Source organism: Onychostruthus taczanowskii, unplaced genomic scaffold (genome assembly GCF_017590055.1).
Source record: "Onychostruthus taczanowskii isolate IOZ18803 unplaced genomic scaffold, ASM1759005v1 scaffold8, whole genome shotgun sequence".
Taxonomy (NCBI): Eukaryota; Metazoa; Chordata; class Aves; order Passeriformes; family Passeridae; genus Onychostruthus; species Onychostruthus taczanowskii.
The window spans coordinates 10,362,102-10,380,147 of NW_024505892.1; the positions used below are offsets into that span (position 1 = coordinate 10,362,102).

An 18,046-nucleotide genomic window follows, 5' to 3' on the forward strand; every position below is an offset into this window, starting at 1 on the left:
CATCATGGGTATATTTTAGCATATTTTAGTATGTTTTAGTATACTTTCCCCCCAAGTATTTGAATATCCAAAAGATTAGAATATGCATTTTAAAACGATATTTTCTTTGTTACTGATATGTGTTTTCATACACACAAACGCATATACATGTGCACACTGCCATCTGCCCCAGGGTTAATATGCTAAAGATATCAGGCTGTTGTTGTGCAATCTATAGAACAATTTGCTGTCCAACAGAATGAGTAAAATCTAAACCAGATGTAAACATTTCTACTAAGACCAAGAGAAACAAGTGACAATTCTCAAAATTTGTTTTATTTCCTTAACAGAACTGAAAAGGAGTGGACCAAATCCTTACCGTGTGTTGGGCTTCAGGTTCTCAATGGGCAAGTGAGTAGATCCTGCAGTCCTGGTTGACCACTTATTCTTTAAAAAGTCATCATAGGATGCACTGTAAACCAGATAGCCTATAAACAGGAAAGAGAAATAGTTGTGAGTATTCTAATTAAATTTTAAATTAATGATATCCCTAGGTGTCATGGTAAATTTTAAGGATTATAAGGAATTGAAACATCTTTGAATATGAAAGTGATTCCATGCCTAACTCTCCTGGAAAGTCCTGGCCTGTAAGAATGTCTTAGCATTAGCTAATAATGATGGAACATTATATCAGAGGACAGCACCCACTTATGAATTCTGATTGAAAAAAAAGTGAAGGCAAAAAAATGACAGAGGTAGTACATTCACTGTTTTAAGTGATACATTGACTGTGCAGACACTAGTACAAATGGCCATTTAGGAAAACCTTCCCCTTCTCCACTCTCCCATCGGGAGAGAAACCCTCAGGAGGGTACCTGTTACCATGTCTCCTTGAGCAGGTTTGGCCCAGTCCACAATGACAAAGGAGTGACAGCCTTCAACTGCCACAACTGTGATGTTGTGAGGGGCTTTCAGGGGACGCTGCTCTTTTTCTCTGAAGTCATTGGGAATGATTTCAGCAAGGCTCTCCACTTGGAAATGCTCCAGAGCCTCTGTCAAGGAGCAGGGGGCTGCTGGATCCTTATTGAGATAGGTCACATAAGGAGCTAGAAAAGACAGGGAAGGACAGCATTTAGTTAGCAGTTTGAGGTATCCCACAGTAGCACACAGGCTGGCAATTTCTGAAGAGAGTCAAGTTTTGTGGTGCATTTTAAAATTCCTCACCTTCCAGCCCAAAGACCACTGCCAACAAATCACGGCTTACAGCCAAATTGATTGATGAGCAGAGGGAACGGGATGTCAGCATTCAGGTTTACCTACCCCACACTCACAACTGTACCAAATTATGCAAAGGTGGAAGGACTGTCTTTGCTACAAGAGGCAGAAGAGAGCAGTCTGACTGCAGCACCCTCTGCATGCTACCTCTAGCTGCTCTGGAAGATGGGATGAAAATGTCACCCAAATTCTGCCTTTCAGGCATGGGAACAGATCCCTGCCAGTGCCTTCAATCATCTAAGACTTTACAGGTCTAAGTGGCTGGTTCTTACACAAACATCCTGAAGCTGGAGCAAAACAACAAAAGAAATGTGAAGAGTAATTCCAAGGTGAGGTCCAACCAGTTTAAAGGGATTGTTGTGGTCCCCTGGGTACTAAGGGACCAGGAGCCGTGGGTGCCTACCTTCCAGGCATGTGCTCCCAACCTGTAACTTCTATTTTTAAAAGCTTTATACTGACTGGAATTGCTCTTCAGTTCAGGAAAAGATTAAACCATCTTTTTATTGCCTTAAAAGTCACCGTAACGTTCAAAGGAAGGACTATAAAACTTGCTTTGGAAATGTTTATTCAGTTGCAATAATACAATTCATTGAAATGGTAATATTATTTCCCTAGTGCCTTGAAATGTTCATAAACCAACGTTTCTTGGTTTATCTTATTGGATTTCATGCCCTAAAGGAATTTTTTCCAGATCTTGCAATGAAGTTAATTTTAGCCTCTCCAGCTAAATGAATCAAGAAGCACTGTCAGTGAGAGAGCTGAATAGAAACATCATGAAATTGTTTGGACAGGGAAACTGAAGATGCACTGGAAAAAGTTTTGGCGTATATAAAAACAAATATTTTATTCCAGCAGCAGAGTTTCACTCTAAGCCACATGAAGCTTGTGGATATTGGAAGGGAAGCCAAGACATGTCAAAGATGATTCTCCATCCCCTGAACTCTTTTCTGAAATGCCAGGTGAGTCAGCAGCTGACTTAACCTCAGTTCAAGTGCCAGAAATATGTAAAAAGCTGCAGGGGGTGTCATCAGCCTGGGGTGGAAGCTGGAATGTTCCCTACAATCTCCAAATCCCTCTCTTCTGGCCCCCAGCTTCTTCTCTGACATAGAATCAGAGCAGCTCTGAAGTCAGTGCTGCAACACCAACCTACACACTTGAATGGCTCATGTACACAGAAGACATGGTTCATGTCTTCATCAAATGCCTTCTACTGAGAAAACATTCAAATACCAAAATCATATTTATCTTTATTTGATTTATTTTTTGGAAAATTCATATCCAAAATACCATTCATTCCTTGACTTTGAAGCACCCTTTGAAGCACCCATGACATACATGCTTGTGCAAGGTGGATGAAACCATTGGGGTTGAACAGATCAGTGGAAAAGAATCAGATCCTCCAGAGGAAGACTCACACCTACAAGGAGACTTGCTCTGCTGGAACTACTGGTGTGAAGTTAGATGCAGTTAAGCTGAATTGATGTAGACACTCTTGCTGTCTTACTAACTTCAGCTAGACCAAACACAATGCAGAGCACAGAACAGAGCACTTACACTGCAAGAGTGCAAAGAGGTTTTTACTAGTTCAACAAAATCATTGTGGGCCCACGCATAAACATGCAAGCATTGAAGCAAGGAAAAAAGTACTGCTGTTTGTATTTCCAAGGTGGCAATCCTTAAAAGGACCACACACACTTCCTCTGGATGTGTTTGTGCAATGGTCTCAGCTGAAGGGCTGGCCTAGCTGGAACAAGAATTCTTTGCAGCACAAGTAGTAAGCTACATAAGCCAAAGAGCATCCTTACCAGTGAAGCGTTTCTTCCCAGCAATATCATATTCTGACACAGGGCCAGTGCCACCCACACTGGTCTCTGGATAGACAATCTCCAATTCTGTCGTCGTAGGAGCAGTGGTAGTGGTGACAGTGGTGGTGGTTGGTGGCAAAGTGCTCTCAAAAAACTCGTAGTCTTCAGAGGAAACAAAAGACGAAAGTGTTAGCAGGCTTCATATAATTTTGGCTTAACTATGAGAAGGGAAACAATTCTGTCACCAGCCACAGTCCCAAAGAAGTGCTACACACCCTCCTGGTGGGGCCACTGCATGCTCCTTACAGAACTCTGTGTTGAGGTTGGTCAAACTTCAGCCTTGCAATGGTTTCTACCAAACTCATGGACAAGAAGAACAGTCTTTGCCCCAGAATACTCATGTCACTGCTGATTTAGACCTCACTCACACAGTTAAACAGGACGAAAATGAACAAATATATTTGTACAGCAATGTCCTGAATGTGTATCTGCCACCTCCTCTCACAAGCCCCAAGAGAATATGGCACATTAATTTAATCCCTGCCCAAAGCCCTCAGATGCCAAAGGAAGTAGAGAAGGGAGAGAAAAAAATTACTAAGAAAACTCTGTGTTGCAATTCTAAAGCCCTAGAGGTGGTTCAATACTGCTCTCAAACCCTCTTGTGACTGGAGGTGCTGAGTCCAGTACTTTCCCTTTGTGGTCCCTGCAGGGCCATGAAGGAAGGCAAACTGCCCGCATGAGCCTCATTATGTTCAGTCCTATTTAACTCAGTGCTCTTTGAAAAACTACTCTGCTACCTGACTAACACACAAAATGAAGGGAAAGTAGCATTTGGCATCTCTGCCGTGACCTCTGGCACGCTGGGGAACTCGGCTCATGTCTTTGAGTGTTTTGTGCTTAAACTGCTAAAGCGTGTGTATTCTGCAGGTGACCTGTATCTAAGGGGAGGCCTGGCAAAAGACCTGTGCACTGAGGATATTCCGCATCCATGCAGATGTAAGGGAAATGGGATGTATGTCCTGTGCAGTTTCTAATTCATGCCCTCCTCCCCACATTCTAAATGTCAGTTTCAGTATGAAGTGATCGGAATTAAAAGTACAAATGTCTATAATATCTTCCACTCAGCTGCTGTGCTCTCTTTTAAAATGTTTTTCTGTTGTTGGTTAGACTTAAGATCCAGCATTACAACCACAAACAAAAAAAACTTTCATTGTTCTAGAGCCATAAATTCTACGAAAAAACCTTTTTGTTTAACTGAGGTCTGTACTAATCCACTTCCATATGTGGGGCAGGAGCAGGAATTTGAAGACTAAAACGGATAGAACATCAGATGTCACTGATGGCAGAAAGTGAATTTCAGTTCCAGTAATTGAGAATTTGCACTGCCTATGCAAACTTACAATTAAATCCTGTGAGTTGACACTTCCTCTTCAGCTAAGTTTTGTATGTCCTTGATTATAATATCAAGATGGCATGAATATATTCTAAAAAAATATTTCTCTCTTTTCCTTTCATCTGATTTTAAGTCTCTTTGATATAAATTCCATATGATTTAAGCAGATCAGTTACTTTATATGTAGGTGATCTTATTCAGTATGAGCATGCTTAATTGTCTAAATGCAGACTACACATTAAAGAAACAACTCACTAAGGTATTTCAATTGTTCAGGCCTTGAATGTTATTTGGATTTTGTATTTTAGAGGAGGTAATTGACTTTGACTGAGCTGGAAGTTGTACCAGAGAAAGTAAATCTAGGATTGAAGCAGTGTCTGTATGACACAGCTCTAAAAAGTAATTTCTTTCCTCAATAGGTTCCTGTTCGATTGCAGGACTGATAGAAAGGGAATTTTATGTCCAGAAACAGATGGTTTTGGACACTTTCTCTCCCTATGTGATGCAGAACTGTTTTCCAGCTCACCATCACTTGCTTAAGCTCCCATTTACCAATCTGCCTCCTTGAACCCAGTTCCAAAGAAAGAAGATAGAGAAAAAAGCAACATTCCACTTGCAATAGACTTCTACAGTTAACCCATACCATCATCGTATATCACATAAGCTTCTGGAGTTGCTGTCACATCTGAATCCAGTCCTGAGAATGCATCTATTGGCAGAGAAAGAAAAAAAAAATGCTATAAGAATTCACTCAAATAATGCTGGAATAAAGTTTGATATAAAAATATTTAGCCAGTGGAATTGTAAAGAAAAAGATAACTTCCTGGTTTCCAAATAATGCAGTGACAGTCTGCCCTGCACACTGAGAATAACAGATGAGAAGCTATTTGCAGTAGTCAGGAGTTTTGCTGGGGGAAAACAGGTTCAGGGCTGCTACATAAAATTAAGAGTAATCACCTTCCAGAAGCTCTGCCCCAGGCCCCAGCTGCTCTGGAGCAAAGATAGGCTGCCAGCAACTATACAATGATCACATCTGGATTTGACCATATTTTATAGTCTCAGAAGCAGCAAATGTGAAAGCATTATATGCCAAAAAAAACAACCAAGGAATTAAATATTTCTACCCAAATATTTTTGTGGAGGTATAAAAACAAACAGCCCACAGAGCCATGACATTTATAGAACATGTCAATGGTCTTGCAAGGAATTCAGCCCCAAAGGAATGGATTTGTAGAATGAAGTAATTAGTGCTGGATTTTCTGGGGTTTTACTCTGCACTAGCTCTACTCTGATCCTATGGAATGGCTGCCCATTACAGGTTGGGCCACATAGGTGTAATCCTGAAGCACTGCTCTGCATTAGTTTCATCCAGCATGAATTCAGTTCAGGAAATCAGAGTGAGATTGCTCCAGGATGCAAATGAAAGCATAGCAAAGACAGATGATAATGAGGTGCACATCAAAAACACTCTACTGGTCCATCCCAAAACCCAACACAGATGCACCAATAGACTTCCCAGCTGACTATTCCTTGATATTATCTCATTATCTCTGCAGGACATGACTCCAGCTCCAGAGACATCAACCATCAAGTACCTCATCTGTCAAATCCCAAAGGCTTTCTTGCATGCTCTGAGGAAAACGTTTCTCCACGTAATTCAAGGAAGCCAAACAGTACACAAAGCTCAGAACAGTCATAAAAAGCCATGCAAACAAAGCACAAGCACTGTGCTGTAACCTGCTGAAGGTACCATCAGAAGTCTCCAATGAAATGCTGGGGCTGGGGAGTGGCCAGCATGTGAACAAAGATAAGAGAAAGACAGCTTTGACCTCCAGACACTTCACATACATTGGTCACACTCCTGTAACACTCAATATGGAAGCAATAGTGTTATTTTCACTAAACAAGAACTGCAAACAATGCAAAGTTTCAATTGTCAATGTTAAATAGTTTACAGATATAATCTGAATGATACATTTTCATTTTGCTGATTTTTTTAGAACTACAATTACTGTAAAACTGCTTTTTTTTTCTCCTAAAATAATTTTCTTTTAAATACACTTTGTGATTTTAATGCCGAAATAAGCTTTAAAACACAAGAAATGGGTTTATTCTTGTCAGACTTTCATATATGAGACTGACATTTCCTCATGGTAGACTTCTGCAGCCCATCTTCAGGAGACGATTTCCTTGGAAGTCACTTGACTTCTCTGAAGGTAGTCAGTCACAAAGTAGATTATTTGCTGAATTCTGCAGCTCTATGTACAACTGGCCAACATCAACCAACATCTATAATGTTTGCACTTACCTTTGACTGTCTACATCCAAGGAATCAAGAGGATCAGATACGCAGAAATTTCAAATCTTCCATGGGTAGATTTCAATTCATCCATGCTTATAAGTTAGTAAGTCTTTGGCCTATGTACAGTCTGGCAAAGCCAAATTTCATGTTCTATTTTTGTACTCAGTTTCAGTGACTGTGCTTGTTTAGCATTAGCTGTGTCATAATGACAATAAGAGTACTTCCCAACAGACCTCTCATTTTATTATTTTCTGTAAATACTCCAGCTGCAGTTCTTCGCCTTGCTCCATCACCCTTTGCTGAATCTTTTGAGTAAACCCTGCCTGTAACAAATGGGGCCAAATCTTCCTATGAGCACTTGCCACAGACTTTTGGCATCTGTAAGGACAGTCTTGCTGTCTTGTCTTACAAATTCTATCACTTGATTCTATCACACATGGTTAAGTCTTTTTATCACACGTGGTTAAGTCTCCACCTGTTTTCTCCTCTGTGAGTTCATGAATAAAATTTAGTTGATTTCACTGACAAATCACACTTGTGTGGCCAAACTCCTCCTTGAAAGTTAAAGACTGCTGAATCTAGTGAAAAGCTGATAATAAATTCTGCTGGATCAAGAAAAAATCCTGCCAGAGATAAAAGAATTTGCCAAAGTTTAGGCAGAACATTTGGAGCTGGGTTTTGGCACTTGCAGACCCTGTCTGTTTGTGAATAAAGCACTTAGCAACAAATATCAAGCTTTGGCAGAAAAAGTATTTCACTAAACAATGTGAAGTAATTTCTAGACTCAGATTAAAGGGAAAGACAAGACAAAAATGCGATTTAATATAATGCAAATGGTCAAGTGAAAATGGCATTGTTTTGATAATTCAAATAGTAGTTGTTTACCCTCTTGAAATATACACTTCTCTTGTTAAACAATAACAGCCATCATTAAATAAATACCACAAAGAACTTTACTTTGCTAGCAAGTTCCTTTGTGGAACAGGCAGACTGTTTTCCTGTGTTTATCTAATCCTGAAGCAGGTCACTAGGATTTTAAAAAAAACTGAAAAAGACTCTTCAGAGAAGCTTTCAAAATTCCCAGGTAGGGACTAATATTGCAAAAGCTATAAAGTAATTAGCCTTAAGGACCAGGTAAGAAGCAGAAATCCAGCACCATCCTTTCAGTCTTCCACTGTGAGGCATTTGCAGACATACTGTCAAAATGCCAGGCTGTTTGTCTGTTACTTCAAGGCCATTCTCACTGAACACACAGCCTGAATAAAAACTTAATTTTCATTCATGCCTCTATCAAGTTCAAAGATTCAGCAAGCCCATCTGGTAGAAGGCAAAAAGCCCAAGCAGAATTTTTTAAATGTCCAGAAAATCACATGAAAATTCCCCAGCCCACAACTCTGCTAAACGTAACACTGCAAAGGATTTTGTTGCTCAGATTCTGGATCCTACCTTCAGTTTAACCCCAGATATGTGTCATATACTTCTACTGTTCTTACATTGTGTATTCTCAGAAGAGGTCCTCCAGGTAACAAACAGCACAGGCAAAAAAAGAGGAAATTACAGGATGTAATCAACATTTAAGATAATCAAAAGGAGCTGGGGGGTGTGTGAGGGATTCTAACTACCAAAAACCATGGGTCCCTGTAGGCAACTTTGAAAGTATGAGAGTGACTATATATAACAATATTTGTAACACAATTTTTTTGTGTAAGTACAGTTAAGAACTATGAATTTTCCATAGGGAAAAGCAAAACTCATCAATATTTAATGATGATATGATTTTTACATGAATATGTGTATGTGTGTGCGTGTATGCGTACACATCTGTGCACAGCTACACATGCAAGCATGCTTCTATAACTGCACAGTGTCAGATGTGGCTAATTGTTAATAAATTCTAACATAGAACTCACTTTAATTTCACCTGCACAAGGAGCTGGCATCTCTGACTCATTAACTTCCATGGGCCTCTGATAAGGGAATTTTGTTTTCTGTTCTGAGATCTTCTCCCAAGATGCCATCCCTAGACTCGCTGTGAGTTGCTGGAGCCACACCTTTCTATATCACTGCCCTTTTCAAAGTGACAGTTCAGCTTCCTAGGCCATGGTTTCATAACCCACTTGTAAATCTACTTTGACTTAAGAGATACAGGTGTATAGGAGAAAGGTAAAGGGGCTTCACTACCCATTAAAACTGGCTGCTGCAGTTGTCAGATGTCTGACTGACAACATGCTGGTATAGTTATGGCTGTGCTGCCCATTGGTAGAACGAGTTGAGGATTACCTAAAAATGGGATGGGTAAGGGGCTACCATGGTGCACCCTGATCTGGTTTGGCAAAATGAGCAGCTAACTCACTTGCAATCCAGGTGCTGAAAGCATAAAACATGGTAGGAAACAGGCTCAACACCCAAAGACTCTAGTGCATTTATATGTGTTTACTTTGGATTTCAGTTTGGCACCACAACTTAAGCTTGTACAACTGCAATAAGGAAAAATGACATGCACTAACACTGGTTTGTATCTTCAGATACCAAAGAAATCAGTGTAGAACTCTCTGCCTTATCTGTGGAGAACTGGGTTGCCTTTCACCAGCTCTCATCTGTGCTGTGCTGCATTCCTGCTGGACAGTCTATCTCTAAGGGCTGGCAAGAGAACAAGAATCTCACTTTGCAAATGCTGTTTCCACTATGGCTCAAAAGAGAGACTTTTCAGAATTCATTGTGATAAATGAACACAAAACATACAAAATGTATAGCTCTTCCAGCTCCTACCCTGGCTTGAAATGGAATGAGAAAAATTTATATGTAAATGCTTTGACCACAAAGCTACTGCCTATACTTGTACCCCTGTGAGTGAACATATGTGATAAAAGTGTATCCAACACAATGTAAGAAATTTGCTGAAAACAACACAGTTTCACAAAAAACCTCAGCTTTGGTGAAAACTGGCATTTTCCAGTAAAAATCCATTTAACACCCAAACCCTTCTTCATGAGCTGTAGTCTCAGCTCCTACCTTACCAAACAGACCAAAATCTTCAGAGGCAGATTCTCCACCATTCCACATCCGTGTAACTGTGCTGTAACAAACAGCACAGCCACGGAAATTCAAAGAGCACAAAAGGAAATTACCTTCTGCATTGCACTCTGGCAGGCCATCAAACCCCAGGAGCAAGTTGCCTTCATCATCATACTCTCCATAGGTGCCTGGAGGACAGGTTGGTGTGGGTTTCTTGGTGGGCGGCTCAGTGGTGGTCGGTTCAGGAGTGGTGGTGGTGGTGGTGGTTGTAGCAACAGTTGTTGTAGTGGTTGTGGTGGTTGTCGTGGTAGTTGTTGTAGGTATTGTTGTAGTAGTTGTTGAGGGAGTGGTTGTTTTCTTAATCATTTCAAGACCAATCAGAGGCTTTCCTCCAAGGCTTATTATTGGTTTATCTTGTGCACTCGCTACAGGTTTACTAAATCTGCTATGTCCAAACAAAGGCAATCCATCAGGACTCACCATTGGAGCACCCTTTTCATCTAAGAGAGAAGAACAAAACCAAAAAATCTCATCATTAATCCACTTCAGGCTTATAGCATTAAGCATTACTGTGTTTTATCACAGTAGATGCTACAAAAGCACTGAATAGAGTGAATAGAACCTTCTCTAAGTAAACTGACAGAGAAGGAGAGTGTTACTTAGGAAAGAGCCATGGCTGGGAAGCTGGAAAGTGGTTCAGAAAAACCTCAAAAAAACCACCACGGTGTTCACATTTTTCAGCTGTTTGATAAACGCTCCAGGGACGTTTCATTTCAGAACCACAATGTGCAGACAATGACAGCGTTTCATCTAAGTCACTCTCATCAACTAACTGTTGATGAAATGTATGATGAATCCATATTCTGCTCCTTAATGTCAAACACATGCAAGGAAAATCTGAGATGAGCTGGCAAGATGCTGTCATGGCAGATAAATTTGTGTGCCAAATTCTGGGTACTGTAAATATTCATGGCAGACAGGTTAACAATAGGCACTGAAATTTGTATTCAAGAGATCTTACAGATGGACTGACATGCTAACAGCAGTCTTCAGAGAACACAAACAGGGTTTCTTACTATTTGTGGTCGGCTTTAGAAGAAAAAATGAAATAAACACATCCATATGGCTAGTACAGTGCTAGCAGTGGGGAATAATTATTCGTATGCATACAAAGATATAAACAATCATCAACCCTTATTCTACTCATCAGTCCTTATTCTGGCTCAGTTCTGCAGTCCTTTCTAATGCTGATACAAGTGTGATGGACTTGAGTGATTCTTGCTGCCTCGTAGTCTGGAATCTCACAGGGTGACTCAAAGCCTCCCCAGGTCCTGCAATGTGCTGACTCTGGTGGAGACTTGAGGCACAAGCAACTCCAAATGGCTTGCAAGGGGCCTGGGGATGCCTGAAGCATTCAACAGCTCAAGGATTTGTACCATGTGTACAACAACTGTAGAGCTTTTTTCTGTAAGAAGGAAGTTGCAACTTACCAACAATTGTACGTCCATCCCCTCCTAATTTCACTCGGAGAGGGTTGCCTTGGGAGTCTTGGAGGTATTTTCCTTCAGCATTTAACACTAGCCCTCGGCCAAGATCTACAATCTAAAAGCAATAGATGGACTCAAGTTTAGCTAACCCAAGAGGAGGGGAAATGAAATTTCACAGCAACAGAAATCCTGGGGAAATTCAGCCACTAAGTGTGATGTTCAGGAATAGCTGCAACACACTTGAACTTTTAAAATGAAGTGTATAGTAACCACTGAAATATCATTGCTGAAGAAAGCAGAGTCCCAGGAACTGGGGTCCAGAGCTGCACAGCCATATTCATATTACCTACTGTAGCTCCAGTGTGCAAATGAGCAAATCCCTTGATTTTCTTTGGCTGTGCGACTCCCAAGGTGAATTCCTATAATATTGATTTTGGTATGACATGGACCCATTTTCAAGATGGGATTTAGAATTACGTCTAACTAAAAAAAAAAAAATTAAATATTAGACTAGTTACTTTATTTTGAAATGGCAGTGAAAACAAAGTAGCTAAGATTTTAATTGGGGCAGGAGACTGAAGAAAAGCCTCTGTCTCATAAAGCAAATATGTCTGAGAGCTTGGACTGAATTCCAGAGCTAACTGCTGTTATAATTCAGTCCTTTTTGCTATTTCAACCCAAAATAGCTGAACTGTATGCTGTTTTAACCTGAGGTAACAGACACTGAGCCACAGAACACAAAAATGCAAAAGGTGTTAAGTACTGTGAGGAAACTGGGAAGGGGACAGAAACAGCAATTCCAGGTTGGCAAGACAGACTTACATCTGGAGCTGAGAAAAAGACTGCAGCAGGAAGGACAGCCGATTACGAGCTCAGTCTCTGAAGCCCTCCAGGCACCAGATTTGGCATAGATCCTCTTGCTTTGCAAGGTGTTCATCCTGCTAGCAGCAATGCCCTCCCCTCAAGAGGCAGAGAAATGCCCCATGGCATTCCAAGGACCTTCCTAGCCCACTTTCTGGAATCCATTTGAAGGACATTGGGCATGCTTCTCAAAATGCCTCCCTGGAATGTGACCCATCTAATGCACTTTTTAATGTTCCTCTAATGAAAATGGCAAGATTGAAGTGGCCATAAAATAAATGTCTTTATGTGTCATGCCATGTGCAGGCAGCTCTGCTAATGCCAAGGAGGCTGATCACAGAGTCCTACTGCTCAGCTCTTGGGAAAACATGCAGGAAGCACCAGTTCTTTCCCTTGCTCTCCTTGGTTAAAAGTTCATTGTAAAGGATGCTAAAAGACAAGGTATGGGCATGTATGCAGCTTGTGGGGTTTTCCTATCAATGGCATCTGAGCTCTTCTGCATACACCTCTGGAAAGATGAGGAAACAAAAACCTGCATAAGTGCATTTAAAGCATTGTGACAGTTATGGAGGCACTTTTTATTTCAGAAGTCTTGGTCAGGATCTTCTACCTGAGGTGCAAGTCTGGGAGAAGCATTGCTGAACACATCTTTCACAGCAGCTTTTCCAGGCAGTCTCCACTCACAATGCAGAGCAGACAACAGCCCACTGTGTCAAGAGTCCCAAAGTCACTGGGGAGCACAAATCTCACTGACTTTGATGAAAAAATATTTCTCTAAATTTTATAAGAGTAATGTTATAATTTAAAATTCAACCCATCAGGTTTTAAATTTAAAATGTTAAAATAACAAAACCCAGGATTTGTCATTAGATTTCAGTGGAACAGTGGAAACTAAACTTTAAAGCTGCATTGATGGGGGACAGTGCTTTTCTTAATGAAAATACAAGTACAGTAAAAGGCCAAAACATCTTGAATTTAGAGAGAAGGTCACCCTACCCACTTTGCTCCTTGAGGGCCATTGATTACTTTCTGTCCACTTGGTTTTCCATTATTACCAGTGTTTACTTTTCCATTTCCATTTCCATTTCCATTTTTACAAGTAAGATTTGGTCTGCCATTATAACCTGAAACAGGGAAGAAAACACACTATTCTGAAGAAAGCAGTGCAACCTACAAGTCATATTTTAAATTGGAAGTAAATGCATTTTCTGGCTGATCTGAATATAAACAAGAACAGAAAGAGGCCTCACCACACTCTACAAACCAGGCACTCCACTTCTTCTTGGGGCAACTGTAGTGACATTGCCAGATTTTTGCAGCTGACACAAGAATCTGAAATTGTTTTTTCTGAAGAGGATAAACACTCATTGTTCATCTCTATCATGTTTATTTGGTCTCTCTATTCCCTCTTTTTTTTTAAGAAAGCAGGGCAACATTTCTTCATGGCACTACAGTCATTAAAATGTTTGTGATCTTTGTAAGTGATCTTTCAGAAATGGGATGAAGAAAGAAACCATTATTAAACACAACCAGTTGTTCAATCCTATCCTTATACAAAGATGTAGTGACAAACTGAAAGGAGAGGGCATAAGAATTATCTCCACACCTATTTTGTTTAACCTGGAAAAGGAAGGAATCTCCTTCTCTAGCTGAAAAACTACTGCTAAACAGAAGTACACTCACGTCAGAAGTGGAGAAGCAGCAGCACTGAGCTGTAGGCCCCACAGCTCTGAAAGGGAAGTAAATTTCACATCTTATGTGAGACTTGCCTCCAGAAAAATATAATGAGGGAAAAATATAGACTGGGGAAAAAAATTACCTGAACACTTGTTTGCTATAACTTCACAACTGCATTGCTACTAGTAACCTTAAATAACCTCCATACAGAAATCTGTTATTTTTTTCAGCCATACATCTCATCCCCCATGGTATTATTCAAGGTCTACTCCCATCTTAAAGCTCTTTAAGCTGGTGAATCTCTACACAACACTGAGTAAAGCATAGCAAATGCAACAGCCCAGCTGCACAGTCCTCATTGTGTAGCAGGGAGGACACTTCAAACCAAACATTACTACCTATGGATAACACAGAAGGTATTTACTAAAACACTCAAATCACTAAATACTATTTTGGATGTCCATGCATTGGAGGGACAAAAGGTATTTCTACCTAGCAAGGTCACTGAGGCTGTCAGGGATTTTCCATTGGTGACATGTGGAATAAATACCTTGATGTGCAGTGGACCCTCTATTCTACTACCCAGGTCTGCAGACATTCTGTCAGAAAGCAAGCCTAACTTTTGGGGTAAATCACAGCCATAAATGTATTAGATGGCCTGGCTGTGATGGGCTCAACCTGGCTGTATGGGCAACCCTGAGCTATCACTTAGAAAAAAGAGGAAAGTGGCTTAAAAATGCATCAAAGAAAACACAAGGAAACACCTCACTGTCTAGGCATGGGCAAGGTGGTACTATGGAACATACAAAGGTCTTTTAGCAATCCTTGATGAAGAGCTACATACCTGAGAGGCTGGCATATTCTGAGTACAAATGGGCTTTCAATGAGCATTTGGTGAAGTCATTGCTCAATAAGGAACTTCTCCAATTTAGCACCTAACTCTGTCACCCTCTTTGTGGATCACGGGATCCTGTGCAGATCAGACCACAGGAGAAAGGGTCTGGGACACCACATTACACCAAATCGGCAATGTCCTCCAGAACTGGGCTTCCCAGCAACCACCAAAATAAAAAGCAACACATTATACTAAATAACTGAACCTGCATCCTGCTGGAGGACTTTCCATCTAACTGCTGATCCTAGGAAAAACACAATTAGTGACATTAATACAACAAAGGCAGGATTAGTGACATTAATACAACAAAGACAGGATACCTGGTCTATAAGGAGGTCTAACAAATTGGCGCTGAGAAGGGCTCCCTAGCCTGGAGTTCAATAGTCGCTGACGAGGAGACAAAGTGGAGGAAACTGCTGGAGAAATGGTGTGTGTGGTGGTAGATGCAGAAGAACGTGGCCAGACAAAGCTTGGTTTAGATGGGGTATGTTTATTAGAGGACTGAGTAATCTGTGATGCTATGGCAGAGCTTCTTGGTGACTCAGGAGAAGACATTTTTAATATTGAAGGTTTTTCTGTCTCTTCTTCTTCAGAACTTACTTTGTGAGGTAGAAGAGTGTCCATAGATTTTCTTTTATTGCTAGCAGTGTCTTCATATACGTTTTTGTTACCTCTAGAAACAGAAGGGGACCGTTTTGCTGCCAAAGATGTGGGTTTCTCTTCCATTTCATTCTGATCATGTTCACTGTAATAATCATCCTCTTCATTAGAAACTGACTGATGAGATTTAGATGAAGAAGGGGAAGGAACTTTTTGAAGAAGTTCAGTGTTAGACATTTTTGAGGGCAACAAGCCCTTTTTCTTCTCTGTTTGGGACACTGTTCTGGTAGTAGCTCCTGAGCGAGTAGGTAATGAAGGACGAGTTTGTCTCGAAGTGTGTGACAGCCTTTGATTATACTGGTTGTCTTTTGCTGTATCACTGGCAGAACTGGAGTCTGGCTGAGTGAGTTTTGGTTTGTAGGAAGGTACCTGAGAACCTGGATGCTGTTGCTTTGATTGAGATGAACTTGAGCTTCCCTGAGAGAAAGAAGCAGATAATCCCCTAGAAGAGGACACCTCTTTAAGAAACACAGACTGCCTGCTTGCTCTGTCACTGCCCTCTGTTTCATCCTCATCATCATCTTCCTGCAACTCTTCATTACTTTGGGATGAGATGGCACGGTGAGATGGGAGGCGCCGGCCCCTTGAATGCAGGATGGAAGGACTGGTTTGTGCCCTCTGTGGAGGTTGTGAGTGAGAGGTCTTCTCCACTGGAAGACGAGAAGAGAGTGTCTTTCTAGGCAAAGACTCGCTTGGTTTTGATCGAGCAAGCTTTTCTTTTACCTCCCGATTGCCCTGCTCTTCAGGTTTGTATTTGGAAAGAGAAGACTGCAAAAGAGAATGCTTTTCTGGAGCAACTGTTTGACTTTGTTGTTCTTCTGAGTCAGAGTGGGGTGATTTTTCACCATGTGTCTCTCTGGAGAGGGAATCAGAATCGACCTGAGGATTTCTTCTCTTGGAGTAGATTGCTGAAGAAGACTGCCTGGAAGAGGGCAAAGACGGCAATAAGGGATTTTCATCTTGTGAGTCCTCCTTATAATTCTTATCAACATCCTTTCCCTTGGATTTGGCACTGGTGGAGGAGCGAGAGTGAGGTGAAGTGTAACCAGGAACAGCAGACCTTGATGAGACTGCCGCCACCGCTGACTTTGAATCTTTCCATGTGCGGGAACTGGAGCCTGCGGATAGCCTTGTTTGCTGCAACCTAGAACTTGGCTGTCCTGCTCTGTTCTCTGCTTCTTCACTGTCAAACTCATTATGGCTACTATGAGCATGGGAATCTGCTGATTTTGAAGCAGGTTGGTGTGAACGACCTAGAGAGCCAGACCTACTGCGATGGCCTGAGACACCCTCAAGAGGGACAGCAGCCTGCCGACTTGATGGCAAGGCCTGGCGACCAGGCTCTGAAGCTTTAGAAGACTCTTTCACCAGCACGGGGTCAGGCTTCCCTTCCACATTACCATTACTTTTGGCAGGCAGAGGATGGGAAGAGGTCTTAGAAGGCACATTGTTGTTGCTTTGTCTCAATTGCTTGGTTTCATTATCTGTGTATCTGGGAGCGGATGAGGCAGAAGAGTGTTGTGATGATGATGGTAACAGTGCTGGTGGCTCACGTTCCTCTGTGCCCATCTGGCTTGACACCTCAGATGAGTGGGTTCGAATAGACATCTTCCCTGAGGCAAGGACAGGGTGGATTGGCCGACTATGGAACAAAGGTTTAACATTTCTCCCCTGGTCCTGGGCTTTTGGTGGTGATGTTGTAGCTTCCTGGGAGAAATCGCCATCATCTGTCACCTCAGTGGATTGGAGATCAGGTTCCTGCTCTCCTGTCTTTCTAGAAGGTAACTGAGATTTACTTAGGACTCCTCGAGTCAAGATTTTGTTCTTATATTCAGAAAGAAGACTCTTTTTATCACTAACGCTAGGTGAATGAACAGACAGCTGCTTAGAAGAAGGTGATGGCTGGGCATTTGAAGAAACAGAAGAACTCTGAGAAGCAGATGAGCCAGCATTCCCAGTCTTTTTAGCCTCTGAATTATCTTGGATATTTGTCTTTTGCTGAGCAACTGAATCCTCATGAGCAGCTAGAGGCAAAAAGAAAAGTGTTTATTCACAACAATAGAAGATTCACAAAAACTGACCAAAATCAGAAAACACCCAGGTAGCAAGAACAAAACTTATGAGAATATGAGGCAATAATTATTTCTGTATTAACCAGGCTGTGGAGTCCAGCCAAGATAAGATTTGGGTTGTAGGAAGGTACCTATGTGGAATTACTGTAGCTTGGGTAAAACTTAGACCAATTAAAATCAAATATGTAAAATCAGGGACTGCAACACCCTTTCAGGGAAATCAAATCTTCAGCAGAACTTAGTCATGTTGATGGGATGGTGCTGCATTATCCCATGAAAGGCTGTGGCCCACCTTTAACCCAGCAAATATTCCGTCCCTACAACAGTAACTTTTTGGCAAGAGCCAAACACAAGGACTAGTATCTGAGTGAGACACTAAGTGACTTTCAAGAGTGGGAGCTATCAGGAACAGAGCAGCCAAAAACCCAGAGCATTGCATTCTTTGGCCTTTGGATAACAAGAACACATAGTATTGTCATAGATTATGGCATGCATTTATTTAAGAGGCTAAAATGTCCATAAAAGTGACCTTTTGCATGCTGCAGAGTGACAAAGACTTATTTGGACGATATAGTGATAAAAAGAGCAAACAGAAACAATACCAAGGAAGTCAAATCCCACAGGT

The 18,046-nt window shown here is 41.3% G+C and overlaps 1 protein-coding gene across 1 annotated transcript in view; it reads right to left on the bottom strand.

Annotated features, from left to right (window-relative positions):
- Positions 1–18,046, bottom strand: part of FNDC1 (fibronectin type III domain containing 1) — a 63,008-nt gene that overhangs the window by 14,949 nt on the left and 30,013 nt on the right. The window contains exons 8-15 of the mRNA XM_041424037.1: positions 15,010–17,373; positions 13,114–13,241; positions 11,260–11,371; positions 9,883–10,269; positions 5,096–5,161; positions 3,060–3,221; positions 855–1,085; positions 359–467 (exon numbers count right to left, since the gene is read on the bottom strand). Of these exons, the coding sequence (XP_041279971.1) occupies positions 359–467; positions 855–1,085; positions 3,060–3,221; positions 5,096–5,161; positions 9,883–10,269; positions 11,260–11,371; positions 13,114–13,241; positions 15,010–17,373 (3,559 nt within the window). The remainder of the gene's footprint in view (positions 1–358; positions 468–854; positions 1,086–3,059; positions 3,222–5,095; positions 5,162–9,882; positions 10,270–11,259; positions 11,372–13,113; positions 13,242–15,009; positions 17,374–18,046) is intronic.